Source organism: Podarcis pityusensis (assembly GCF_964106645.2).
Source record: "Podarcis pityusensis genome assembly, chromosome: 13".
NCBI classification, from domain to species: Eukaryota; Metazoa; Chordata; class Lepidosauria; order Squamata; family Lacertidae; genus Podarcis; species Podarcis pityusensis.
The window spans coordinates 22,466,465-22,493,598 of record NC_138038.1 but is presented as its reverse complement, the minus strand read 5'-3'; the positions used below and the strand labels follow the sequence as shown (position 1 = coordinate 22,493,598).

The 27,134-nt window shown below is 47.1% G+C and overlaps 1 protein-coding gene across 2 annotated transcripts; it reads right to left on the bottom strand.

Moving 5' to 3' along the window:
• Nucleotides 1-891: 891 nt before the first annotated feature.
• On the bottom strand, nucleotides 892-27,134 carry SOCS7 (suppressor of cytokine signaling 7). 2 transcript variants are annotated; one of them, XM_080979334.1, is made up of 10 exons: nucleotides 25,870-27,134; nucleotides 19,216-19,280; nucleotides 17,164-17,268; nucleotides 14,051-14,155; nucleotides 8,737-8,867; nucleotides 6,882-7,050; nucleotides 6,469-6,597; nucleotides 6,030-6,165; nucleotides 3,191-3,348; nucleotides 892-2,096 (listed from the first exon to the last, which is right to left on the bottom strand). In XM_080979334.1, the coding sequence occupies exons 1-9, from the start codon at nucleotides 26,937-26,939 to the stop codon at nucleotides 3,228-3,230; spliced, it is 2,031 nt and encodes a 676-aa protein (XP_080835460.1). In that variant the 5' UTR covers nucleotides 26,940-27,134; the 3' UTR covers nucleotides 892-2,096; nucleotides 3,191-3,227. The 2 variants fall into 2 exon arrangements, with proteins under 2 accessions (XP_080835460.1, XP_080835461.1); XM_080979335.1 differs by lacking the exon at nucleotides 14,051-14,155 and having other exon boundaries at nucleotides 25,870-27,130.

The following is a 27,134-nucleotide window of genomic DNA, read 5'->3' as shown; positions in this document are numbered from 1 at the left end:
CATGGCCACATGTATTGCAGCAGAGGGCGAGGTCCTTCTTCTCACCTCTCCCCAGTGTTATCAGGAACAAGTCAAGGGGAAGAGTTCCAGGAACTTATAGCTTTCCCATCTCTTATCGCAGGGCACACCCAACACCTTCATTGGCTCATGTCTACACAAAGTTGTCTCGGCTGCTGTAGGAACCGTGTGTTGCAAGACAACAGACCTCCAGGGAAGGGCACCGGTTCCACCGCTCAATGCATCTTCAGTTCCCTTAGATCGCAAACGTGCAAAGATGGGCGACAGAGAGCCTTCTTTGGGGGCAGAGCAAACATGGATGCCGAGGCAGTCAATCAAGAGCCACTTGAAGAGCAAAGCAGGAGAACGAGATCCAAGGGCGTGTGTTTGTTTTGGGAGCTCCTGCACAAGAAGTTGTGAGGAACTAAATTTTGGAGCCCACCTCAAAACGCACCAAGTATGAATGGAAAGAAGAGAGGTCCGCTTTCCTTAGAAGCCCCTTGTTTTTAACAGAGGCGATCTTTCATGGTTCAGCTTTTAGAAGACAATCTACTAGCCATCCTCTAGTTCTTCTTAAGAATATTCCAAAGTCTCAATGACTATGAAACCTCAGTTTGCTATATCCAGTGTGTAGCGTGTAGACTTCCGGAAGTGGAGGCTGGAGCCTAGGTAAAACTCTTTTTTCACAGAATATGGAGCAAGCTTTACAACATAATAATAATAACAATAATAAATTAAGGTATCACAGCTTAAAAAAAAATCACCAAGAAATTATGTCAAGTACCTTTAGCTGGACATGGAAAGAGGATTTATCAAACCCACACAGAAAATGCACCTTTCGGATGTCAAAATCATTTCTGAACAGCTGTGAGCTGGTTTGCTATGATAAATAAATTTTTAAAAAATCCCACTCCTTGCTGGGGTGAACCATTAAGACAACACACAATATTTCTCTGTCTTTAGCAAGTTTCCCACTAGGGCTAGAAGATGAGAATATCAGTCTTCCTTGGACGGGAAACCATGGAAAGCTCACTCCAGACTTTCGTTCTCTCCTTCCCACTCACACAGCGGAGCCTGGGGCTAAGGTGCTTCGAAGATTTCCCTTCCGCACATTAAGAAGATTCAAGGAGGCATTTCCTTTGGCCAAGTCTGACTTATCCAGCAGGTCATCGTTGGAGTGACAGGTTGAGATGGGCAGCTCCGAGACTGGCTTCAGGTGCCCAGGTTTGCATCTTACTTCCACCTGATATAAGGAAGCTTGGAGCTCCTGTGTTAATAGTGGCGAGAGGGAAAGGGAAAAGGCAGAGACAGAAAACTAACAGCACTTGCAGTGGGGAGGGGGGGGGGCTTCACAATGCTATCCGCATCCCATTTTCATCTGAAGGAAGGCAACAGCGTTCTGGCCCAGCTGGCCAGGCCCAGCCAACACGCCTTAAAATGCCATGGCGATTTTCCATTGTTTGAACAGGCTGATTGCTCCTCCATCCCAGCCTTCCTTATGGAGCAGGAAGCCACAGCTCAGCTCATCATTCGCTGCCCTCCCCAACCCCTCACTCTGCTCCCCTCTGCCTTTGGCCTTACATCTCCAACACAACCGCTAGATACAGCTGGGTATACCTTGGGCTCAGGCCCTGCTTGCAAAAGCAGCTTTCTCCCACAAGTACAATTTGACAGGGAAACACAGGGGTTGGTTTGTTTTCTTGGCTCGCTAAGTCTCAAGAGTCTGCTGCACCTTCAACCCCAGCCCCCAAAGCCCACAAATGCCAGACAGGTCAACAAAATGTAAAAACCGGCTCACTATTTTCCATGCTGGAAGAAAGGGGAGGGAGGGAGAGGGAAGCACCAAAAAATATAAATTTAAGAAGAAAAATATCATGACATTCTCCATGTTTCCAGGAGCTTGTAGTCCAGTTTTCGGCAGATTCCAAAATATCGTTATGGAACCAGATGGGGTCATGGCTCCTGTTTCTCTGCGCACAGCTGTGCTTTCTTTTCAAGCCCTGGGTCCTCTCTGGAGGCCAAGAAACAGCCAGAAAGCAAGCGCCGGGAGTCGTCTCCAACGCGGCTTCCACAGCGACAGGATACTGGTGACCGAATTCCTAATTTGGGATGGGTGAAGAAAGACAGAGGGAACAACATTTAAGTTCAGACCACTAGACAGAGCCAAATGGCATCAGAGCCTTCCTTTTGCAAATCCCAAAAACAAAAAGACCAAAGGGCTGGGGGCTGCGTATACTTTGCGCTTCTGTGACCAGGACAGAACTTCGCATTGATACAAGTGTGGAATCCCAAAGGATTCTATTGCTTTAAAAATGAAGTTTCCAGCTTTTATATTTGTGAAGAAGAGCTTGTAAGCATGACGCCTGCATGACACCGATTCAGGCTTCAGACTTGTGTGGATTTCCTTCCTTACAGCTTTTTAAAGTAGCCTTGGACCGAACAGCCCTTCAAAAACAGAGGGCTGTCCTCTGTGAAGTCCAACCTGGGCAAAAGGCGCCTGTAAGACCGTGAAGCCTAGAGCCTAAAAATTACCTGACTGTGTCAGTGGTGTCAAAATAACCACCAGGAAAAGATGATAAAGGCAACAGAACCAGAAGACAAAACCACTAAGAGGAAAAACTAACTGAAAAAAATTCCCCATGAAACAAGTTTTTCTAACGTCTGGCAATAATGCCAGAAGTTTCCAAGGACAATATTTCCCAGTATGAGTGCCCTATCCTCCAAGTATCCTTCCATCCCTCAAGACCCCTTTGTTCCATTGGCAAAAGCGATCGATACAGCCAGAGTCCCAAACCACCAGGGGCCCATCGAGTCCCAGACTCCAAGCCTTCATTTCTTTTTAAAGGAAGACCCTTGTTGTACCACAACTCCCATCATCCATGACCACTGGTCCTGCTAGCTAGGGATGATGGGAGTTGTAGTCTAACAACAGCAAAGTTTGAGAAATACTGCGTGGTGTGGCCTATGGATGAGAAATAAGATATTGCAGGGGCTCCAGCTCCCCTCATCCTCAGCCAGCACAGCCAATAGGCCAGGGATGCTGGGAGTTGGCAGGCCTGCAGCATCTGAACGGCCACGGGTTCCTCATTGTAGAACTGTCAAGTTGGAAGGGACCCCATAGTCATCTAGGAAGGAGTTGCAGATGAAGAATCCCTGCTCCAACCCTTGTATATACAATATTTTTTTACGTTACCATTGGTGACAGCAGCACGGCGGGAGGGGGGCCCTCGCTACGTTGAAGACTCTGCCTCTTGCTTCTGTTTGGAAACAAGCTGAGCTTCCTTCAGGGAGAGATACACCTCCTCCTGGGGGTCGTAGTAGTAGAATTTGCGGATGTACGAGATCAGAGGCCTACGGGAACAGAGAGCCGAGGGACACTCAGGAGATCTTGCGGGTTGTGGAGTGGAAGTGAATCACCTCCCTCTTACTTAAAAATAAAGACTCAAAAATGGCTGCAAATCAATATTGGGGTTATCTCTGCAAACACAACATCAATCTTCAACGGGGAGGAGTTTGGAACCCACTGACTGGGGCTACCCTATGCACCCTCGCTCCAAGAGGATTATCACGATGACGGAAAAAAGAGGGAAGGCACAGTAAGATAGAGTCTGGGGAATCTTTTTCAGGCCAAGGGCTGCATGGCCTCAAAAATAAAGCTGCCAGGGCCCACATTTCAGTGGGGCAGGGCAGGACTACAGGCAAAAGTGAGCAGAGCGATGGGTGCAACTCTTCCCTTTCTAGGCAATGTTTCAACTGCAGGAGAGTCAGAGGGTTCCAAGCACAAATACCCTCTCCTCTTCATCATCCAGGCAAGCAGAGGATATCATTCAGGGGACACATTCCAGCTAGGAATAGGGGATGGAGGAGGGTTGGGGTGACCTGGGAAGAACCCCAGAGAGGGCAGAAGGGCCAGATTTGACTCCTGCGCCCAAGGTTCCCCACCATTGCTCTAAGAGAAGGACCGACCCATACAGGAAGAGACTTTAAAACTGTTTTCCACTGCAGATGAGCCCCAGATCTAATTATGTTAAAACTCTTGTTGGAATTCAGCCATCCTAAAGCCTCTGCACCCTGTTCCCAACTTCTTGGTTCCCTGCTCTCTCTCACACTCACTCTCTGCCTCTCCCAGGAAAAAGTTAACAGCTCCAGGGCCAGAACCAGCTTCCTTCCCCACGCCACCCCAGCCCAACACGCTTCCCTCTGTAACCAACACAGAAAGTTTGCTTACGCCACTAGGCAGTTCAACCTGTAAGTGTGGGAAGGAGAGTATCACAGACAACCCCCTCTACCCTGAGGCCTTTCCAGGCAATTTACAGCACAACAAAAATTGCAGAGCAACTACTCGTTTGTGGAATCCCCAGATGTTTCCCCTCAAGCAAGCCGTTTGCTCCAGGCAACATCCCATTATCCCAGAGTGCAACAGCAGCAGACATTACGGGTGCTTGGAAAAAGGTTGGTCCTTCTCCCTCCCTCTCTGCCACCGTTTGATGTGGAGTGCTTGTCTGGAATGCCATTGCCCAAGGTCTGGTTGCCACCACTGGATTACTCCACTCCATCTGACGGCATGCAGTTTGTGTGTGTTTGTGCAAACCAGCTCCACCCTGCCCCCCCAAAAAAATCACATTTGAGTGATGTGGGGTGATACTTAAAAAAAAAAAATCTCTAGCATTCCATCTGTGATACTCTAGAGCAGAGGTCAGCAAACTTTTTCAGCAGGGGGCCGGTCCACTGTCCCTCAGACCTTGTGGGGGGCCGAACTATATTTTTTTTTGGGGGGGGGGAATCAACCAATTCCTATGCCCCACAAATAACCCAGAGATGCATTTTACATAAAAGGGCACATTCTACTCATGTAAAAACACACTGATTCCCGGAATGTCCGCGGGCCGGATTGAGAAGGTGATTGGGCTGGATCCAGTCCCGGTCCTTAGTTTGCCTACCCATGCTCTAGATCAGGGTTTCCCACAATTTGGGTCTCCAGCTGTTGTTGGACTACAACTCCCATCATCCCTAGTTGTCAGAGATGATGGGAATTGTAGTCCAAAAAGTTTGGGAAACCCTGCTCTATAGTCACACAGGAAACTCCCTGCTTGATGCTGCAGTCACCGAGTAAGCAATGTGCTACGTCTCAACCTACCCTAAGTGACACAAACACCCAAAGAAGGGAAGGGGCACCTATGTCTCTCCCCAGATACTGTCGGGCTAAAGACTTCACCATCCCTGATACCACTGGCTGTGCAGAAAGAGGGTCCAAAAGTTATCCCATTCTCAAGTTTCTTCTACAGTATATAGCAAGGGAGGGGCATTTTAATCACATGCTGTTTTGCATCACATCTCTAGGAGAGAATAAGCCAGTGGCTTCCAAATCCACCCCCCCACCCCCTGCAGCCACTCAAAAATCACTGAAGATCCTTGTGGACTACTTGAAAATTTTCCTGCCCATGGTAGCCAATGTATTGTGCTATACTAGGTACTGCACGACGTGTATTTTTCATTGCTTCTTTTAGCTCTTGCATATTGCGTTCCAGTTTCAATTCCATAGAAGCAATAAAAATGCAACTGAACTAGGACTATTTATTGCAATGGATGTGCCATGCCCAACCACAGATACCAATGAGCTGCCTAAATGAAGGTGAGGGGTTATTGGGGTTCCCACAGAACAGAGTTTGGGAATCCCTGCTATAAGTTATTAGAGGCTCACACAGGACAGCTCCCTCCTCCCTTCCAACTTTCTGCAGGTCACAGTTGTTTTTAGAAGTTTTCCTTTAAAAAAACAAAACAAAAACACCTTAATTTTACAAACCTAGATACCTCTTCTTATCTTAGAAGTCCCCTGAGCATGCAGCAAAAAACTCAAAAGCCTTATCTTTGGATGACCCCATTCAGTTTCCAAACTGATATGCACACCTCTTGGCTTTGCTATTAGATGGAACAATGATGAAGAAGATGCAGCAGTTAGATTTCTGTACCTAGGGTCTTCCTTAAAATGGAGTTGGAAAAAACACAAAACAAAGCACAGAACGGAACCTTACTTGGGGAGCGGTAGTTCTGGAATGTGATCGATGCGGACCAGCTGCCTTATCCGGAAGCGGCAAAGGTGCTGTAGCGATTTAACGTTGCTAAACCTAGAGACGGGATAGAGGAGCTGGACAGGGGTCGGAGGGAGACCTGCAAGTTAAAAGTAAGTAAATAAATACATTGGGAGTGGGGGAGAACTTCTCAGGAAATATCTCTGCAGCTATCTCAGAAACATCTGAGAAAGATATTTGTTACAAGGCCAAGTGAGTACTGGAAGCCTCCCCAGTCACTGCCTGTATTGGACACTTGTTGGAAGCCTCTCCAGCCACTGCCTGAGCCCCCTCTCTCCTTCTAGTAAAAGACTTGGCCCTAACATCTGCTATGTGTTAGGAGTGTAGTGGATCTCACAATCAAAAGCATCTAAATGTTTCACACGCACATTTAAATACATACCTGGAACCCTGGATCGCAAGAAATAAAGGAACTTCCCATTTTTTGAGTGCATGATGGCACGCTTGATGAACTCCACCACGGACTGGCAGCGGTCTTCAAACTTGGGGTGGCACCAAAGGCTGAAGGTCCCTGCCAATGAAGGAACATTAAGGGGCATGTTGGACAGAAAAGCAGAGGGTGGAAGAGCATCCATTTGTTATGTGCATGTGTGTCCCCCCAGACTCTACAAAATAACGGCAATCTGCACAGGTGAGTGGATAGAATGCTGGCACAGAGAGATCAGGCTTAAGAGTCCAACCTATATCACAGATGCTCCCTTGGGCAGATTCCTCTCTGTGTGGACTTGACCTTCTATGCAAGGTGAGTAGGGTGCCACCCTAGGTTAATGCCCTTGCCCTGCCCTCAAGGCTCACCTCTGTAATGCTCCATTCTGGTGTGGTGGGTTATACCCTGTGATCGAAAGCTGAGGCTCAGGATGTACCGAGGATCGGAGCTGTCACGAACCAAGAAGGACCCGTCAGGTTTCCCTTTCAACTTCATTTCAGCATCTTCCCAGTTCATTGGTCCCCAGTACCAACCACACTGTTGGTTTAAAAAAAAAAGGGGGGGGGGACATTTTGTAGCTTACTGTCACAGCATAATGATTTGTCCATGCAACACAGTCTAAGTGATGTTCCATACAATGCGATTTCCTCATCCTTTCCCTGTGCTGTTCCTCTGCCCCCAAAATCTACTCCAGAGGGCACCTCAACCCTCTGGAGCAGATTTTGAAGGTGATCAGGAACAGAAGTAGAGAAAAAAGATGGCGGGGAAAGTCGGTTGCACAAACAGAAGTCTGTAGCATGAGCGGAACAGCAGTTTTATGTACAATCCTATGTGTTTTGTTTTTGGAATCATGGGATAAATGGGAATCAATCTGATTAAACAGCAAACTTTTACAAGCATGTGGCTGTACATTCCAGCTCCAGCACCTATTCTCTGGCTTAGCATAAGGAAAGCAGAGTTGCACTAATTTACACTAAGCAAAAGATTACTTAAATCATCCAGGCATAACGCAAGTAGGCAGTTCCCTGTAAAGTCATTAGAGGAATTTCACTGGCATAGAACCAGAGAAGCATGAGTCACTTATTTTCCCTGATGTTATTACAAAATAAGACACACCGGACTGCAAAACTGCAGTGTACGCATGCAGGGCCGGCCCACCCATGAGGCAAGGTGAGTGACCACCTCAGGTGGCAGGATTCACAGGAGCAAAAGTTTCTTGCCCCACTTGTTCCTGCTGCAGGTCTTTCCTGGCCCTTTATTCCTTGGCAGGGACCGGGGGAGCCATTTTGGGGTCCCGCCTCAGGTGGCAAAATGTCTTGGGCCAGACCTGCATGCACAGGCCTGTTCCAAACCAGCTTTAACCATCTGCAAAATATAGGGTCAGCAAAACCACAGGTTATGTGCAAGCTCTGACAATCCACAATTTACCACACACAGAGGAAATTTTACTTTTAGCCCCTGTGCTCACCATGGAAGCAGAGCATCATCACAACGGAACCATCATAAGAACCTCCGCTGAACTTTCAAAAAATATATTTTCAGCCTTTCTTTTTCTATTTTTTCTAATTCTTTTTAAATAAAAATTATTTATGCTTTCCAAATTTATACATTTTGCTAGTTTTACAATCATTTTAACATTTCAAAACTTTGACTTCCTTCCCCCTCTTCCTGTGGTTCCTTAAATTTAATTTTAATATCTTCTGCATATCCAAATTAACTTAATTTGCTCATTTATTCATTTACTTTAAATATATACTCTTATAAAACTGCAGGTTATTACAACAATCCTGCCAATAATCTGTTTACAATTCATCTGTAAATATTCAATAAACCAATTCCATTCTTTTATAAAAAGTTTGGTTATCTTGATTCCTTATTCTTCCAGTAAGTTTCACCATTTCTGCATATTCCATAAGTTTTTGTATCCATTCTTCCTTTGTTGGGACTTCTACTTCTTTCCATTTTGGGGCGAGTAACATTCTCGCTGCTGTAGTAGCATACATGAATAAGTTTCTATACAGTTTAGGTAGTTCTGTCCCTGTAATTCCCAAAAGTAAAGCTTCTGGTTGTTTTTTTGTTGTTTTTACAAACAAAATCCTTTTCAATTCATTATGTATCATTTCCCAGTAAGCTTTAACCTTACTACAAGACCACCACATACGATAAAGAGAACCTTCTTTCTCTTTACACTTCCAACACTCATTTGGTTTAGGTCAGCCTTACTTTTTCTAGCTCCCGCAAACTAGCTGCAAAACTGCTCGAGTCAGGCCGGTAGAGAGGGCACTGGAGGTGCTGTGCAGGTTGGCTGTGTACCGCTTCTGGTGCTCTGATCGGGATGATCCGGGGAAACGCATCTGAAAGGGGAGAGGAAAGGGTTAAGACATGCAGCCACCCAAGGAATTAAAAAGCCAAGACGACTGGTGGCAGCTGCCCATGGCAGCAAAATTCTACACCGGTCCTGAACAGGACATTACCGCCCCACTCCCAACACACAATGAAGAGAAATTACTGAAAGTATAGACCAGACATAGGCAAACTCAGCCCTCCAGATGTTTTGGGACTACAATTCCCATCATCCCTGACCACTGGTCCTGTTAGCCAGGGATGATGGGAGTTGTAGTCCCAAAACATCTGGAGGGCCGAGTTTGCCTATGCCTGGTATAGACCCTGCACCACAAGCAGTGGCAGCCTTCCAGATGTTGTTGGACTATTACTCCCATCATCCCTGACCACTGACGTTTGCTCCGACAACATCTGGAGGGCCACAGGTTCCCCATCTCTGGCCTACAGCTGCCAAGAAACTGTTCAAAACCCTAATATACTCTCTGAAATGTAATTAGAAGTTATATATATATATATATATATATATACATACACACACACACACACACACACACACACCCACCCCACAGGAATATAAGAACTGGATGAAAACATCAATCAAGAAAACCGCTTGGACTAAATTATATAAATTTGGAATTAATTTGATATTAACTAGTATTTGTACACAGTGGTACCTCTGGTTACGAACTTAATTCGTTCCGGAGGTCCGTTCTTAACCTGAAACCGTTCTTAACCTGAGGTACTACTTTAGCTAATGGGGCTTCCTGCTGCCGCCACACCGTCAGTGCACGATTTCTGTTCTCATCCTGAGGTAAAGTTCTTAACCCGAGGTACTACTTCTGGGTTAGCAGAGTCTGTAACCTGAAGTGTTTGTAACACGAGGTGTTTGTAACTCGAGGTACCACTGTAATTGGCAAAATTGTACTAATCCTGGGTAAACATTGTAAAACTAATAAAAATTTATTTATAAAAATAACACCCTAATACAGTATAATCTAAGCATCCTACAGTAAGCTTCACTCCCTATATCCGACCTACCCATTTTCCACAAACCAATTCTTACTATTACAGTGGTACCTCAGCTTTTGAACATCTCTGTTGACGAACATTTCGGTTTTTCAAACGCCATAAACCTGGAAGTAAATGCTTCAGTTTCCAAACACGCCTTGGAAGTCGAACATGCCACACGGCTTCCACTGAGTGCAAGATCAGTGAGGCCTAGCTGTTGGCTATTGAGTTTTCGATTTTCAAATGTTTCAGAACTTGAACAGTCTTCCGGAACGGATAACATTCGAAAACTGAGGTACCACTGTATAACCATTGTGTGCTCACCTTGGTGCCAAAGACAGCACTGGGCATCCTTGGGCAACTACTAAGGCCTCAGCAGGACCCACTTGCGATACCTGCCCTGAACACCCTTGGTTTTGTTTTTTTACCCCTGGGCTGGCATTCTGAGCAGCATCAGGCAGCTGGATCTAGCCAATCTTTAAAATTCCCATAATGCCCCCAAACTTAGAATTGGTGTGAGTCGCTGTGGGAAACTGAGGCGCCACTAAATCAAGAGCCAACTCTGGCCCACTTCCTCCCCTGCTTTCCTCCTGGTGAGAGGTAAAAGTTTCTGGAAGGGCAGAGTGGTGGAGGAATGGAGCTCTTTGAACATAGGAAAAGAACCTGGCAAATGCATATTATGATTAGCTGGATTGATCTCCTTTCTATGGATAGCTATGCTCAGATATCTTTAACCTTAAACACAATATTAAAATCAGCTAAAAAGAACTTTCCTCTATTTCTGACGTTCAGGCCATTGGAAATGTAACTACAATCAAGGAGGAGGTATCGTCAGACCTTGGGGTACCCCAAGGCTGGCAGAGGTACAAAATATTCGGGGGGAAAGCTAAGCAGGGCTGCGGAGGTTCCCAAACAGCCCAAAGAGGACTGAGCGAGTTTAGTGGCCACAGAATGCTATTTTGGAGGGTAGGGGGACACAGAAATCCAGGTGGGAGGGGGGATGCAATGGAGTACTTCTGGAGCAGGCTTAGCTGGCTGACCGGATCAGGAGCACTTCTCCATGCAACGTTTTGTTGCAGTGCTCACTTCTCTTTAGCTAGCTATCTAGAACATTCATATCAACCACCAGTAGCCAGGAAACACTGTGTAGGAAGACCTTCAGTTTCTCATCGGCTGGCGAAAGGGAACCCTAGATGTCTCTAGAGGCAGATCTGCCCCAGGCAGGGCATTCCATAAGGCAAATGCCACTGAAGGCTAAATCCCTAATTTGTTCCCTGGCTGAGATCTCACTTCACGCAGGGGGCAGAAGAAAGAGGCATCAGCCACAGGTCTCAGAAGGATGGAGTGGGGCTGAACCACACAGGAAGCAGAAGCTGTGGTGGGGCTGGGGAAAGGAGGGGCAACACAGAAGCTAGACACTGGACACTCCCAGTTGTGGAAAGCGAGTCTCTAGACCAGGGTTTCCCAAACTTGAGTCTCCAGCTGTTGTTGGACTACAACTCCCATCATCCCTAGCTAGGAGGACCAGTGGTCAGGGATGATGGGAACTGTAGTCCCAAAAAACACCGGAGACCCAAGTCTGGGAAACACTGCTCTAGGGTTGACATGTCTTCTTTTGGAGGGGAAACCTGGCAATCTGGGGCGTGGGTGGCTTGGGGTCAGGCTCTGTATTGGGGGGCAACTGCACACACAAAAACCCCCAACTACTTTCCAAATATTTACTTCTTGAAATACGGCAACCCCACTCTAGACACACACTGCACCATTGCCCCAACAGAGGGAACAGCTCTTAATAGGGCTTCTGCTGACTTTCTAATTTGTTTCTGGCTATTAATTTAACTGGGCAGTTTTAAACAAGCTGTTGTATGACCCATGTCTTTTTAAAAATGAGGAGGCGGGAAAACATGCCTTTGCTAAAATGAGCCATTCCATAGCCTCAACTCACCTAAAGATGAACACCTCAAACCACATCAGGTACACAAACTGGCAATCCCTTCCTAGTATAAATCAGGCAGGAATCATCCTTGCTTGGTTAGAACAGTTTTATTCCAGGATGCTCTTGCACTGCAAATGTTCCTCTGATGTTACATTCCTCCAATGTTTCATACATGTCGTATATTTTACGCTTTTATTTTGTAAACTGGTTTGGAGACCCGGATGGTGAAAAGCAGGGTATAATTTATTCCATCCAGGAAAAAGAGCTCCAGAGATGTGGAGCTGTCGCCAAGGCTGCCTTCAAATATAGCTCAGTTCAGTAAATTTTAACCCAGTCTCCCTCAAGGAACTTATAGGGGTAATAAAGTGCCTATATCTTGGGAGGTTTAAGCCACTAGATAAAAGAAAGTCACTAACAGAGGGAGGAATTCTAAATACTGTACAGCCCTGGTTGGCCACAAGGGGCAGCAAAGTCATATACTTTTGGGGCCACCTTTAGCGGGAAATCTCAGTGGAAGCCCGTTCAATTCCGAAGCAATTCTATATTACGTGGGTAGCAAGAAACTCCTTTAAGGAGGTCGCTGATAAGGGGAATGGCAGGTTCTAATAATGCTTAGTAAATGTGCTTGCTGGTCTCGGTTGAGATACTGTTTGAGTTATACCACTCGGCAAGGCAGGCTATACTGGGCAATGTGGGGCAGAGTCCCACTGTTATTTTTTTCTGCACCCCAAAATCCACAGCTGTAACTCAGCCTTCCCATGCCTCACCATCCCACTGAGTCATGTTCATTCAGAAACTTTTCTAGAGCAGAGCCGTGTGTCGCGACATGTGAGTGTGTCAGCTGCAGTGTGTAAGTGTAAGTGTAAGGGCAGGAACTCCCCATGCTCCTTCCGGGGCTGGAAAGGCGTTAGTTTAACCTCCGGTTTGCGAGTAAAACTGAATTAAAGGTAAAGGGACCCTTGACCATTAGGTCCAGTCGTGGCCGACTCTGGGGTTGCGGCGCTCATCTCGCTTTCTTGGCCGAGGGAGTCGGCGTACAGCTTCCGGGACATGTGGCCAGCATGACTAAGCCGCTTCTGGCGAACCAGAACAGCGCACGGAAACGCCATTTACCTTCCCGCCGGAGCGGTACCTATTTATCTACTTGCACTTTGACGTGCTTTCAAACTGCTAAGTTGGCAGGAGCAAGGATTGAGCAACGGGAGCTCCCCCCATCGCGGGGATTCGAACTGCCGACCTTCTGATCGGCAAATCCTAGCCACTGTGGTTTAACCCATAGTGCCACCTGCGTCCCTTTAAACTGAATTACTGTGTCGCAAAATGATGCAAAACCGAGCTACTGTGTCACAAAACAATGCATGTCTAAAAAGTGTGTGACCGGCATGAAAAGTTCAGAAAGCTCTGTTCCAGAGGCTTTTCTGCCCACCACTTTTTTGGTATAACCAGCTGAAAAATTACGCGGACTCCTAGAAATGCAAGACTTCCAGGGGTCCAAGTTTCCCCCTCTGACACTTTGGTCCAAGAAGCATGCTTAAGTATCTGCTGTATTTTTTAATTTTTGCGAGGGAGGAAAATGGGAAGAAAACCAGTTGACCTTGCCTCCCCTTAGCTGCCCTGTCCACCAGTATAGCAGCTTCACTGGTTACCAGTATCACTGCTGGCCATTGTGCAACAGCAGCATTATGGAGCCACCACTCACTTCTATGGGAGAGCAAAGAAGAAGGCAGAGCACAGCTAAGGTGGTGCTCCCCCCCTCCAATTCCAGACACCCGTTACACCAGTGTCAGGACAGTGCAGGCAAGTTCACTACCAGCAAGTCAAATCCATGGCACCAAGGACCAACAATGCTGACAGCAGCAGCTCTGGTTAAAAATAGCAACCCAGAACGCCCACGACTCTACCGTATATTCAATTACTCCAATCATTTGAAAGTTAAAGTATCTGCAAAATTCTGCTCCAGACCACCCCATAGTAGCTAATAGGAGCAAGGCAAAATTTGTCAGGAGTCTTGAAAAGGGGCCAGGAGGTGAGGGTTTCAGCTGAATTCTGTACACATGGCTTGGCATCTCCAGCCTGACCAAGAGAAGGGGTGCAGTGCCATGGAATTTTTTTGCGTACTATTCTGTTTCTTGCACACCGCCTTGAGTCCAAAAATCCGATAATTCAAATGGAAAGCCCAGCTCCAGGGAGGGGAGGCGGAAATTTACAGCGGAATTTTTTGGAAACCACGAGGATCAAAGCTAAACTGACCCGGGGCGTGCGGCGGAGGCGGCGGAGGCAGAGGAAAAGACTGGAGGGACGAAGACCCCATCGGACCCACTAGGACAGATGTAGGCAGTGTCCCACTGATATCGTCTAGAAGAAGAACATAAAAAATAATTGAAATGTCCAGGAACTAAGAAAAACTCAAATGGGTGTAAGACCGGCTCGCATTAGCTTCACCTTCTCCAAGACCCAAACATTCACCTTGAGAGTCTTCTACATCAATTTAAAAAAGCGTGAAGACACATGCTTAGCAAAGGTTTATCCATACTTCTTTGTGGCATGCACAGATTGTAAAGCGTTGGCTATCTTGCGTACTAAGATGAAAAGCTACCCTTTCAGGACAAGTTTCCTTGGGTGGGTGGGGAGGGAAACAACTTCAGATGCTGCAATACTTCATCTTTTGATGGTCTCTTAGCCATCTGTCAATATGGTTGCCCGTAAGCCGTTTATTCCTGGGATTGTTTATCACCATTTAATAATGTGAGCAATCACTTCTCATAGGCAGAAAGGTGTCCCAACGTGTATGCACACATATATACACACACACTGGTGTCGCTGAAGATGCAAAAGTTCATATATTGACTTGCGGGGTGCAAAATCCTTCGAAAGACCAGGTCTTAACATGATCATAGAATCTAGAGGCAGAAGGGACCCCAAGGGTCATCTAGCCAACCCCCCTGAAATGCAGGAATCTCAGAATCCAGTCTCCCATCCAATTTGAAACCATACCAAACCCTGCTTAGCTTTGCAAATGTGCAGGCAATTTTATCGCTGCACCAAGGAATCCGTTTAAATCTGAGAGATGCTGAAGGTGGGCTGGTGGGTGTTGTTTTTTTTTTTAAATAGAATAGCTATATTTTATAGAAAGCAGGTGTAACAGCTTGGAAGGTTCAGCCACGCCAGCACAGCCCACCAGACAGGCCCACCAAGGGACTCAGCAAAACTTCCTGGCTTTGTCTGTGACTGCAAAATGGGGAGGAGGAGCCCACAAGTACCTGCCAAGCCATAACCCACAGTTGGCTGGTTCTATCTGCAAAGGTGGAGGACATGCCAAACAGGTCTGACTCAGTGTTCCCCCGAAAAAGGGCTTCCTGGCTTAAAATGCATAGAAGCTTCATTTCAAAGATGGGGCACCTGCGTCCCTCCAGATGTTGCATTATCCCTGGCATCTGGAGGACCACAAGTCCCACCCTCCACCCCCACTTTAGACGCTGGCAATGCTGCCACTCTGCCTGGCTTTATATAGCAGGAAACCTCAGGCACAGGAGCCAAACACAGCTGTCCATCTGGCCCCTCGGGGCTCTCTCCAAACTACTTCCTTCATCACTGGCCTGCTTTTCCCCTACCTTGACTGCTTTTGCCAGGCTGGAAAGTGCCCTTGACCTGGGATAATACCTACTGCTGCTCGCTTGGGCGGAAGATGGGAGAGATATGCATGTGCACACACGCGTAGAAACTTCTGGCTTGCGTGGCTAGAACACAACATTGCACCCTGTGCATTCTGGCCTCACCCACAACCAGGAAGGAATGTGAAAGGTCCCTGCTTTATTGTAACACTGACATGATACCATGCTGCCCATAGTCCTACCTGTAGCAGCAAGTGATGAGAGACTCCATATCTCTTGTAACACCTACTTCAGGGTTTCCCAAACTTGGGTCTCCAGCTGTGGTTTGTTTTTATTTTTTACTACAATTCCCATCATCCCTGACGGCTTGTCCTGCTACCTAGGGATGATGGGAGTTGTAGTCCAAGAACAGCTGGAGACCCAAGTTTGGGAAACCCTGATCTAGCCTAAAACTTTCTGCAGCAACTAGCTTTCTATGCACTTTGTACCATCTCCTTTGTTAAAGCGCCAGCCCTCTCTTGTCGCCAGCCTCCCACGCACAAAAGGAGCGCATAAAGCGCGATGCAGGAAGTTCATTCATCCTAAAGGGTGGCAAAATCCAAGTGCATTTCCAGCCGTTCAAGGGGAAGATCTGATGCCCAACATAAAACGAGAGGTTGGCGCAAGTGCGGGGATAGGAGTCCGTTCAAAGAGACACAACTGCTTCTGAGCATTAGAAAGGAAATTGAATTTAAGGCTGCACATATAATAAATGCTGCCAAAGTTCCTGAGCTAGATGGAACAAAATGGGCAGGTGCAGGCAGCTCTGTATGCTTAAATCTAGCAGGGATAAGATAGCTCCCATCATCACTGACCACGCTGGCTGGGGCTGATGGGAGCTGGAGTCTAGCAACATTTGGAGGGCCACAGGTTCCCCATCTCTGATCATAGAATCATAAGAGTTGGAAGGGATCCCGGGAGTCATCAAGTCCAAACCTCCTGAAATGCAGGAATTTCAACACGCAGCCTCCCATCCAATGCGAAACCATACTGGACCCTGCTTAGCTTTGCTAATGTGCCAGCAGTTCTATTGCTGCACCATTTTATAATTATATAAGGACTTGTTTGCAAGTATGCACACAAATGATCCGTCTGCAAGAATCTCAGTTATCCTTTTCTTTTTAGAAAGCAAGCCAGCTTCTGGACGTTGTAACTATGTAAATACATGGGTTTGTTTTTAAAAAAAATACACAGAGAGAGAGAGAGAGAGAGAGAGAGAGAGAGAGAGAGAGAGAGGGCAACACTAAGCAGTATCTCAAAAGCCAAAAAGGGTAAGAACAGGAATTCCAGGAGTGAAGGGAAAGAGATCAGTGTGACCTATTTGACTCTTTACCCTTCCACCATGGGTAGCAAAAGCAGCGAAATTATGCAAAACAAACATGCAATTTTGCATAATGCATAAAGGCTGCTGCATTTAACTTCTTGGCTCCGGTTTTGGTTGTGCTGCGCAGGATTTGGGGATGAGGGGGAGGAAGAGAGCACAGAAGATGACACAAGGAGGCTTCTCCGAGAACAAAAACCCGAAGGCTGTGAAGTGCTACACACCAAATGGGTTTTAAGAGGCTTCCTTCCGTTCACTGAAAAAGATCATTACAAAGCAGCAGATGAAAAAGATGGGGCAGGGCCTATTCTGGGGGGCGAGGGAGGGAGGGAGGGAGGACTCTGGGCAAAATGTGCGGTTTCGCAAAAGGTAATTCAGGAGACAAGCAGTACCCAAAAGGCTGAGGCTTCGCCGTGGGGGAGGTGGCGGCGTCGGAGGGTGTGGGGACGTCAGACCGCGCTGGGAGATGTCGACATCAACCAAAGACACTGTCTCACCTAGGAAGATGTGGGAAAAGTAGATATTAGAACCAACAGCATCCCAGGGACTTGCATTCAAACCAGCACCCAATCCCCAGGAGGTACTTTTCACTGCCAGGCCTGCGATCATCTGATGCAGCTGCCTATAAACATGCGCAGAGTGCCTTTTCCCTTGCCAGTAAGCAACTGCACCCAGCTCTCCTTCATGACGTCAAATTTAGAAGATTTCTAGACATCTCGAAGAGGGATGACGTTGAACAACACTGAAATGCCTCCCCAAAACACACACAATTTAAATTGAAGAGCTTAATCTGTGCACCGTCTAAATAGGGCAAACGTAGAAACCACAAGCTGCATTCAGCTAGGTGCTACTCAGAGCAGACCCATTGAAATTAATGGTCCCCAAGTTAGTCATGTCTATTAATTTCAACGGGTCTGCTCTGAGTAAGACTTGCATGGAAAGCAACCCTGTATCCCTGGAATTTTAATGGCAGAAATTAACGATCACCATCTGGATGGTGTGTATCTGAATGGGCCACCCTGCCTTCCTTTCTAAACAGCTGAGTAACAGCGTGTAATACACCTGGTGATGATCTCCCCACCCCAAACAATACGCAATGGATAAAACAAGCATAAACTTGCCCTGACCTATATTTGAAACCAGGAAATGAATCAAGTTATTCTCTAGCGTTGAAGTCAAAGCCATGCTTCCTATTGCAACTTTGGAGTAAGCTCCATTGAACGCAACAAGCCATAGATCGCGTAGGCTTGCCCTCCTTTTGCTAGGTGTTAGGAATGGAGTCAGATCCTCCGCTCCCCAGATTCTCAAATGCATCCTCTGCCACAAGGGCGGAGAGACACTTTCGGTGTCTGACTCCAAAGCACTGCCTTTTCCTTCAGGTCCTCCATAGTTACACTGAACTGCAACCTACTTGCTGTTACACCAAGTAGGGAACTGCTAGAGGTTAGAATCAACATTTTGCCGTCTGCATTTCCTTAGATGCAACTCTGTGATCTCTGATTTTGTGGGTTTATTTTTTTAATATAATAATATTCTCTGATCTGGGTGAGCCTATGTAAATTTTCCTAGCACCACACTAATGCTTTTGTCCTCTCAGTCTAGTTGCTGAGATTAAACCCAACTCGGCCAGAGGGTTAGTGTATTTATTTATTAAATTTCCTTTCAGCTCTTCCTCCTAAAGGAGCCTAGGGCTGTTATATATAGGTGAGTTGTTGGCAGTGTTGTTTGCACCCTGATAAAGTCCCTTAATCCACAAGGGACTGATCTACTCTAATCAGGAATTAGGGATAGTTACTGATTGTGGTGAATTTTAGACTATCCTGGGTAAAGTTGGAGCAACTGGACATCCTCTGATTTACTAAGTGTTTTCTGCTGCCACCCCTCTCCCCAGAATGCAAGAGGAAGGACTCTCTAAAGCAGCCTTTCCCCCATCCTGGGTCCCCAGATGTTGCTAAATTGCAACTCCCATCATCCATGGTCATTGGTTATGATGGCTGGGATGAGGGAAGCTGGGCTCCAGGAGTAGTCTCATCCTGCCATGTGTTTGCAAAAATATGTTTTATTACATATCACGCACAGACACATACGGGCACAAAGTATTTTTTAAATGCTTACACTGAAATATAATAAAAATGTAAGGATGTCATCACGCAGCCCCCTTCCGAGGATTTGTAGTGCCTCAACACAAACCTGGATTGCAAAGGGGGATGGAATGGCATGGGGGTGGGCAAGCAGAGTGAGAAGGGGCACAGCACCAGTCTCCCCCCCCCAAAAAAAGGCAGAATCACTCCAAAGCTAGTTATGGGTTTTTTAAAAATAAAATAAAAGTGGTACTATTCTTAGGTTTAAAGACCCACAGCAACACATTATACATGCACAGAATAATAAAACCACAAGCAATTCCTTCAAGGGAAAAGGAGAGAGAAATCAAGCTTGACACTCACCCGTGAAGAGGGGACCGAAAGCAACTGGAGAAAAGGCACTTTGCGTTCGCATCAATCTCTGTTTTCTATAAAAAAGACGGACAGATGAGCCTGTAAATAAGACAATGCTGGGTGTCTGTTCACCTCTCAGAGGCTCCATCCTTCTACCCACGAATGCTGCCTCAAGAGATTCAAAAACTCTGCTTTTGAATTATATTCTCTGATTATAAGGAGCATAGGGAGAGGGTAGCTGCAACAAGGACACTATTTCAACACAGGCTGGTTTGCAACCTCATAGGGCTGCATTCCTATGCACATTTACCTGGTAGTGTCATTTGGCTCAATGAGGCTTACTTCCAAGTAGGCATGAATGGTATCGTGCTGCATTGTTAACTCATAAGCTGCCTCAAAAAGGGTAGGGGAGCCAGGGTGAAAATATCTGAAGTAAATAAGACAAACCCAATCATTCTGTCCATTCAGCCCGTGATGCTGATTTAGGGAGTTGAAAGTTTTACTCTAAAACACACCTTAAATATAACGTTCCACCTGGAAGAATGAAGCAGGCTCCTGGCTTTAATTCAGAAAAAAAAAAAATTGCATGCCTCAGCTATCAGAAGGCTGCGCCGTCATCTGGCTTCTAAGCCCCCATCATTAAGAATTAAGATGCAACGAAGCTTCTAGACCCCATGGTGGCAGTTATTAAACTCAATCTAACTAGAAGCGATTTGAGGAATTGCTAGTATCCAAGGTGAAAGACTGGCATTCTTCAGGGGAATTAGCACCCCAATAAGGTTTCCCTTAGAAGTTGTGGTCACTTTACAGAGTCAACCTGATTTCTGTTTTAAAGATGTTAGAAGGGCAGGAAATAAATTAAATCAATGATGCTTGCTTGCTCATGAAACATCAACCTGCTCTTGTTCTACTGCTTCTGCCCCCTTTATGCTTGGATTTTTCAAACTACTTTTATGACAATAAAAAAAAAACACATTTGTTTTTCAAGGTCAATTTCTATTGTCGCTATTATTGGTGAGAGTGGCTTTGACTGTGTTAAACTAAACTGGCACCCTTTCCCACTCTATACATCAAGGTAAAGGGACCACTGACCATTAGGTCCAGTCACAGACGACTCTGGGGTTGCGGTGCTCATCTCACTTTATTGGCTGAGGGAGCCGGCGTATAGCTTCCGGGTTATGTGGCCAGCATGACTAAGCTACTTCTGGCGAACCAGAGCAGCGCACAGAAATGCTGTTTACCTTCCCGCCGGAGCAGTACCTATTTATCTACTTGCACTTTGACGTGCTTTCGAACTGCTAGGTTGGCAGGAGCAGGGACCAAGCAACGGGAGCTCACTCCGTCGTGGGGATTCGAACCGCCTACCTTCTGATCGGCAAGCCCTAGGTTCTGTGGTTTAGCCCACATCTCCACCCGCGTCCCACTCTATACACAGATATACACATAAGGGCTGGGTCATATCTGGCTTTCAGCGTTATGATATATCACCAGCTAGACATCGCAATATAATGATGCATCACAATGTCCAAAATAAGGATGGAGCTATGTAGAGGCATTGGCTGGCTTCATGTTTTTTTCCTGAATCGTAATTTTTGCATAGTACATACACCATAATCTGCAATATATTGCCAAGTCAAAAATTATGAAACCAATTACCGCAATATGGACTTCAAACCAGTTTTGGACGATATATCTCCCAGTCCTAATAAACACACCCCTTCCCACCCCATCTTTAACCACAGACAAGTGTGAGTGAAGAGGTTCTATCCTTTTTTTACTCTCACTGTTCGTACCATCAGTTCAGCCATTGCACAGGTGTGCTTAATTTGAAAGTGCACCTCCTCCCCCCCAATGGATGGGGGGTGGGCAGAGCAAGGGACATTTGCAATGGTACTCCATTTTCTGGGCCCAGAAACCACAAACAGAAAATGTAGTTAGACGCCACAAATTATGTCAGCGTTCGTTAACAGGAAACCGTATTCTATCACACATTTTTAAGTACCCAATTTTCCAAGGGGCCATGCTGACAAATTGGTGGTAATTTAGTCCACCTTTTCCTCCCAGCAGCAAAAATCAAACTGTGGAACAGAAGTGTAGACCACAGTGCACACACACACCACAAATTATTCCAGTACGCACCATAAATTTAAAGCACACACCCAGCCCCAAAGAACCCTGAAGAGGGTTGTTTACTCCTCACAGAGCTACAATTCCCAGCAACCTTAAACTACAATTCCCAGAATTTTTCCTTTGGAGGTGTGTGTTTTAAAGTTGTGGTGTATATGAGGTAACTGAAATGCCTTAAGATGAAAAGGTGTTATATGCATACACACATATATACTCAGTTTTCAAAAATTTACAAATACACACCTTACAATCACATGATTCCAATACATAATAGACTTCCCTCCCCACCTTTTGTGGTTTCTTGTCTTATTTAATTTTTTAACACTGCATTTTCCACTTTACTCCATTTTTAAGTTATTCTGCAGTTTATCTTTGATGACAATTTAAACTGATCGATTTAAGTTAACCCTACCAAGGCACTTGCTTGCATGCCATAATTTTTCAGGTATTACCACAAATGTTCCCCACTCTTTAATTAATTTTGTCCCCTCTTGGTTTCCTGTTACACCCGTTACGTTTTGCCATTTTGGCATCAGTCTGGTCAGCCAACTCTTCTTTGGTTTGTAAAACATCCTTGTTGCACCTCTGGGCAAAGATCACAGGGTATTTTTGTGCCCCGAGACACATTTGTGTTTCATAAACAGCCTGGAGGCAGATGAGATAAGCTCCTCCAAAAGTATAAAAACTTCTTTATATGTGGGCAAGTCAAATCAATTCTATAGAAAGTGGCTATTTTCAAGTCTGCTTGTGTTGTGTTGGAGTTATCTCTAGGTTTTGAGCCCCATTCTCAACCCCTAAAAAGAAAAAAAAGTCTGCTGTTAACATGGGACAGGAGCATTTTCCTTTCGGACTCTCGGACCCTTCCTTCACCATTAACCTCTGAAGTTCAGAAACCCGTAAGTAAGTGCAGAGCAGAGAAAAATGACATAAATGCTTTGCGGGGGGAACCTCTATAGATAACTCAAGCCATATTTTGTAAGCGAGAGCAATAGATAACTAGGCATGAACAAAGTCCAGCCCAGAAAAAAAAATCCTATCTGATTTTGGGTGGGAATTTTCTCACACTTCAGAGGTGAAAGCCAGTCACCCCATGAACACAAAATGGAACCCATCCATGCCAACTATGCCGGGAGTTAGAGATCACATCCATATGAATTCCCCCTCAAGGAATCCTGGGAACTGTGGCTTACCCACCACAGAGCTACAATTCCTGGTACTTTTAAACTACAGCTCCCAGGATTCTTTGCGGGAGGGCATGTGCTTCAAATGTAGATGTGGCCAAAGTTGGAAGGGGCCTTGTAGGCCCGCTAATCCGTCCTTGATGCAGGGAATCTAGAGCTGTTACACCATACACAAGAGGTGGCTGTCCATGAAGACCCCCAAAGAGTGAGACCCTACCCCTCTAGAGAGTGTGGAGGGTGGCATAAACCCAATTTACTCAACAAAATATCCTTCACAAGTCTCTTCAACTCTGTCTGAAAGACATATGATGTTCTTTCTTTGCATGATTCCCTCTGGAGCATTAGTCCAAAAAGGCGTCTTCTTCATATTGCTATACTGATTTTGTTTTTCTCTCACCCTTCTACCAAAAAGTTCGGGATACCTGTCCCCTCCTATATTTTATATTCACAATACCCCTGTGAAGAAGGAGGTGCAATGGCCCAGCCCTCACAGAGATGACAAATCTGTACCTGGGTTGAACCACACAGCATGGAAGGAGAGGTCAACATGGTGGAATATTCCTCCATGAACACATGCAATTCCTCCATAAAGAAAACCAGCATTTTGGCATTATTGTTGAGGAGGAGGAGTCCATCATGCAACACCTCATACACAATCTGAATTGGTACGAACCAGACACAAGCCCATCCCCTCAGCAAGAACTAGCTAAGAGTGAGTGGCAAACTTCAAGTCTAAGTAGAGATACAAACCCAGGAATCTAGCCAACTCCAGTTTCCATTGGAATAGGAATGGCTTTATAAGTAAACAAATAATTATGGGTCTTTCCACTCTACCACCCCTGCTTGCTGTCTTACACACACCCATTTACACACACATGGGCCTTAAAAACAAAAAGTAGTGGTAGTTAATACTTCTCGTAAACTGCCTCAGAAGGGTTTGTATTCTGAAAGGCAGGGTGTAAAATAATTGTAAGAAATAAACATACACACACATACAGTGGTACCTCGGGTTAAGTACTTAATTTGTTCCAGAGGTCCGTTCTTAACCTGAAACTGCTCTTAACCTAAAGCACCACTTTAGCTAAAGGGGCCTCCTGCTGCCGCCACTCCTCCAGAGCACGATTTCTGTTCTCATCCTGAAGCAAAGTTCTTAACCTGAGGTACTATTTCTGGGTTAGCCGAGTCTGTAACCTGAAGCGTATGTAACCTGAGGTACCACCGTACACACACACACACACACACACCCTTGGTTTTTCATTAGTTGCAACATATGGTATATGAATAAAGCTGCCCTAACCAAACCACTGGTCTCTTTATCCCAGACTTTTCCACTCTGACTGGCAGGTATCAGGCAAAGAGGCCCTTCCATGCCCTTTTCCACCAGCACCATTTACTGGAGATGCCTGGGAACTTTTGAATGGAAAGCACATCTTCTACCACTGAGCTGTGAAAGAACAGACCAAAGAGAATTTATACTAATCACCAGCTGTAACCTACAAAGTTGAGAACTGGTTCGTGAACCTCAGGGTTATATGCTCTGCCGTATGCCCTCTATATTGCTTTAAGGATAAAAATAATAAATTATACTAAGAAAGCTTTGCAGCACAGCAGTTGTGGGGAACCAAAGGCCCTCCAGATGCTACTGAACTACAGCTCCCATAATCCCTCGCCATTGGCCATGCTTGCTAAGGCTGATGGGAGATGTAGTTCATTAATGTCTGGAGGATACACCTGTGCTACAGCATCAATTATACTAATAATGTTATTATTTATAAAGAACTATCGCTAAATGTAACTGAAAAATTACAACTAGGCCAGCCTCATCCTACTATGCAATGCTCCTTGAACTCCGGTTTCTCCATCGAAACATCTAGGCCTCAAAAACTGGCGAATCCACCATACCGCCACTGTGAACCACTAATCCAACACCTGAACAGAAGAGTATTTACTCTTAACCCCTTAGGGGAGTGAAATTAGCAGAGGCCTTTAAATAAAAAAGCACTCCTATGCCTCACAGAGAAAATCCATGTTTAGTTCCCTCAACCTTAAAGCCTTAAAGTCCACAACTGGAAAACACAACACTAGGTCTCAGATAAGCCACCTTTAGTTACGTTGCGAAGCGACAATTAAAAACAGAAAACCCACCAGTCATTGTTTATCTACTGGTTCCCCTGCTGTGTGTTACCCCTTACCTAGAGATTGCGTGTAACCAACGTGGTGCCCCTCCGTATGCGGTGGACTACAACTCCCATCATTCCTAGCTATTGAAGCTGATGGGAGTTGTGGTCCACAACATCCAGTGGGCACCATGTTGGCTCCCCCTGTTCTAGCTGCCCAACACCAGGGTGTTCCTTTGCAGTCAAAGGTTTTCCACATATTGAGAGAATCCAGTTAGATGCCTCTCCTGTTCCATGAGGAAAAGGGAATCAAGTGTGAACGCCTTCCCAGGCAGTTCACAGCTTCTAGCCTTTTGCCACCAGAGAACTCCAGCCTCCAAAGTCACCAGTGAAGTCCTCCTTTGGTATTCAGGGCTTAGGACAGGCTTCCTCAAACTTGGCCCTCCAGATGTTTTTGGCCGACAACTCCCATGATCCCTAGCTAGCAGGACCAGTGGTCAGGGATGATGGGAATTATAGTCTCAAAACATCTGGAGGGCCGAGTTTGAGGAAGCCTGGCTTAGCAGGTCTAACAGAACACAGAAAGATACATCATACCAGCTCAGGACATTGGTTTATCTAGATGTCTGGCAGTGGCTCTCCAGACTCTGGAGAGAAGATTCTTTCCAGTCAAAAAAATGGAGCAGCAGGTGTACTTGGGACCTTCTGCATGCAAACCATTGGTGGTTGTAGATAGAAGGGTGGGAAGCGGAATCTCCTAATCCCAAGTGGAAGCCAGGAAGACTGATTTTGGGGAGGGGGGGAGAATAGATTCTCTCTTCTCTTTTGAGGTGCTGCCCAAGAAAAGCCAAGACCTAAATTCTCTATCCTTCACAGCATAGGAGCCAACTCCTGGAGAATGAGTTTCCTTTGCACTCCCCCCAATAAAATATTGGAGGGAGCAGGGCCCCCCAAAGTTGATGGACATTGTCATTCAAATGGTGGGGTGCAGCAAGCCGTGTGTTCAATTATGCAGGGTGGGGCTTACCTGGGCCCCCCCATATTGTATTCAAGTTGGCACCCCTGCTTCACAGACTCCCTACCTGAATCCATAGCCAGGAAACAAGCACCTGAGAACCCACTATTACAACCATAGTCTCAGGCTCAGCCTTTGACACCCAGGATAGTCCTCCAACAGACGGTCCCTTACCAGATCCCGAGCTTTCCTCTCCTCACCCCCCTTTTTTCTTTCCTCTTACCTGCCCGACTCTTGCTCCCGACACCCAGGGTGGGACACATCGGGGAGGCTCCCTGCCGTGCCGGAGGTGGCTCGGGGGGCTGCGGCTTGCAGCAGCTCCCTCTCCCCGGCCCGACGTGCACCAGCGGGGGTTGTTGGGTTGCACGATGCTCCGCTGCAGCTTTTGGTGCGGAAAAGGCGGCTCAGGCGAATCTTCAAGGAGCCTTTCCTCGAGGGGGCGGAGGAGGAGCTCGGGCGGTTGGCTCCGACGGCGGGCACCGGGCCTGCCGGAGGTGGTGGAGGAGGAGAACCCGGGGTAGTGGTGGTTGCAGCAGCGGGTGCTTGGAAGCGGCTACCCGCCGCGACGACCGGGCTGGAGGAATCTGCCTGCCCGACAGCCGCTTCCACCTCCTCTTCGTCTTCCTCGTCGGGGCCGAGAGCTTCTAACACGAGCAGGGCGTCGCTGGTCTCTTCCCCCGGGGGCAACAAGGGCATCGTGGGCGGAGGGGCTAGAGGCGGCGGAGGCAAGAGGCTCAGGCACGGGCAATCTCCGGGAGGCTTGCCCGGCCCTCCCGGGGCCGTCGGGGGAGCCTGGTGTAGCCCCAAGGCGGCCAGCTGCAACTCCAGGCCGGCCCCCGGGGGGAACAGGAGGCCGCCAGCCGCTCCGCTCCAGCATCGTCCCCCTCCAGGCTCGCCTTTCGGCGCGTCCAGGAGAGCGCACCGGTGCCTGGCGCACAGCAGCTCCGAGGGCGGCCGAGGCGTCGAAGGCGTGGGCAGGCAGGCGGACGGGGAAACCCCCGACGGCTCTCCCGCTTCGCCGGGGCGGAAGACCAGGAGCTGCGAGCCTCGGAGCCCGCCAGCCCTTCCACGATCCCCGGCGACGGCAGCGGAGCTTTCCCCGACGGCTCCGCCGAGCGCCAAGCCGGCTGCGGCTGACTCGGCCCCGCCGTAGCCCAGCAAGCGGCTCAGCACCCGGTACGAGGCCGCCGCCGCTGCAACCGCTTCGCCGCCTCCGGGCTCCGCCGCCGCCGCCGCCGCCGCCGCTCCTCCTCCGGCCCGCTGCATCGCGCTAAGGGAGGCGGTGCATTGCATGGAGCAAAAGGCGAGCGGGCCTCGCCAAGCAAGCTGGACCGGGAGGCCGGCCCCGGATCCAGATCGGCTGTCCAAAAAAGCTCAAGGCTTTCGCTTGCTTGCTTGCTTGCCTGGTCGCTTAGGGGCCCGCCCGAGCAGTGGGTGTGCACGCCCTCCGACTTCCCTTTCCGCTGATGCGCCCGATGATGCGCTCTC

Bases quoted from the DNA above. Each gene is read 5' to 3' on its own strand.
- SOCS7 (XM_080979334.1), bottom strand. From the start codon at position 26,939: ATGCAATGCACCGCCTCCCTTAGCGCGATGCAGCGGGCCGGAGGAGGA. The intron at 17,269-19,215 runs GTGAGTGTCAAG...ACATCTTCCTAG, and splicing joins TTTCGGTCCCCTCTTCACGG to GTGAGACAGTGTCTTTGGTT. The intron at 7,051-8,736 runs GTAAGGCTGACC...TTAAACCAACAG, and splicing joins GTTTGCGGGAGCTAGAAAAA to TGTGGTTGGTACTGGGGACC.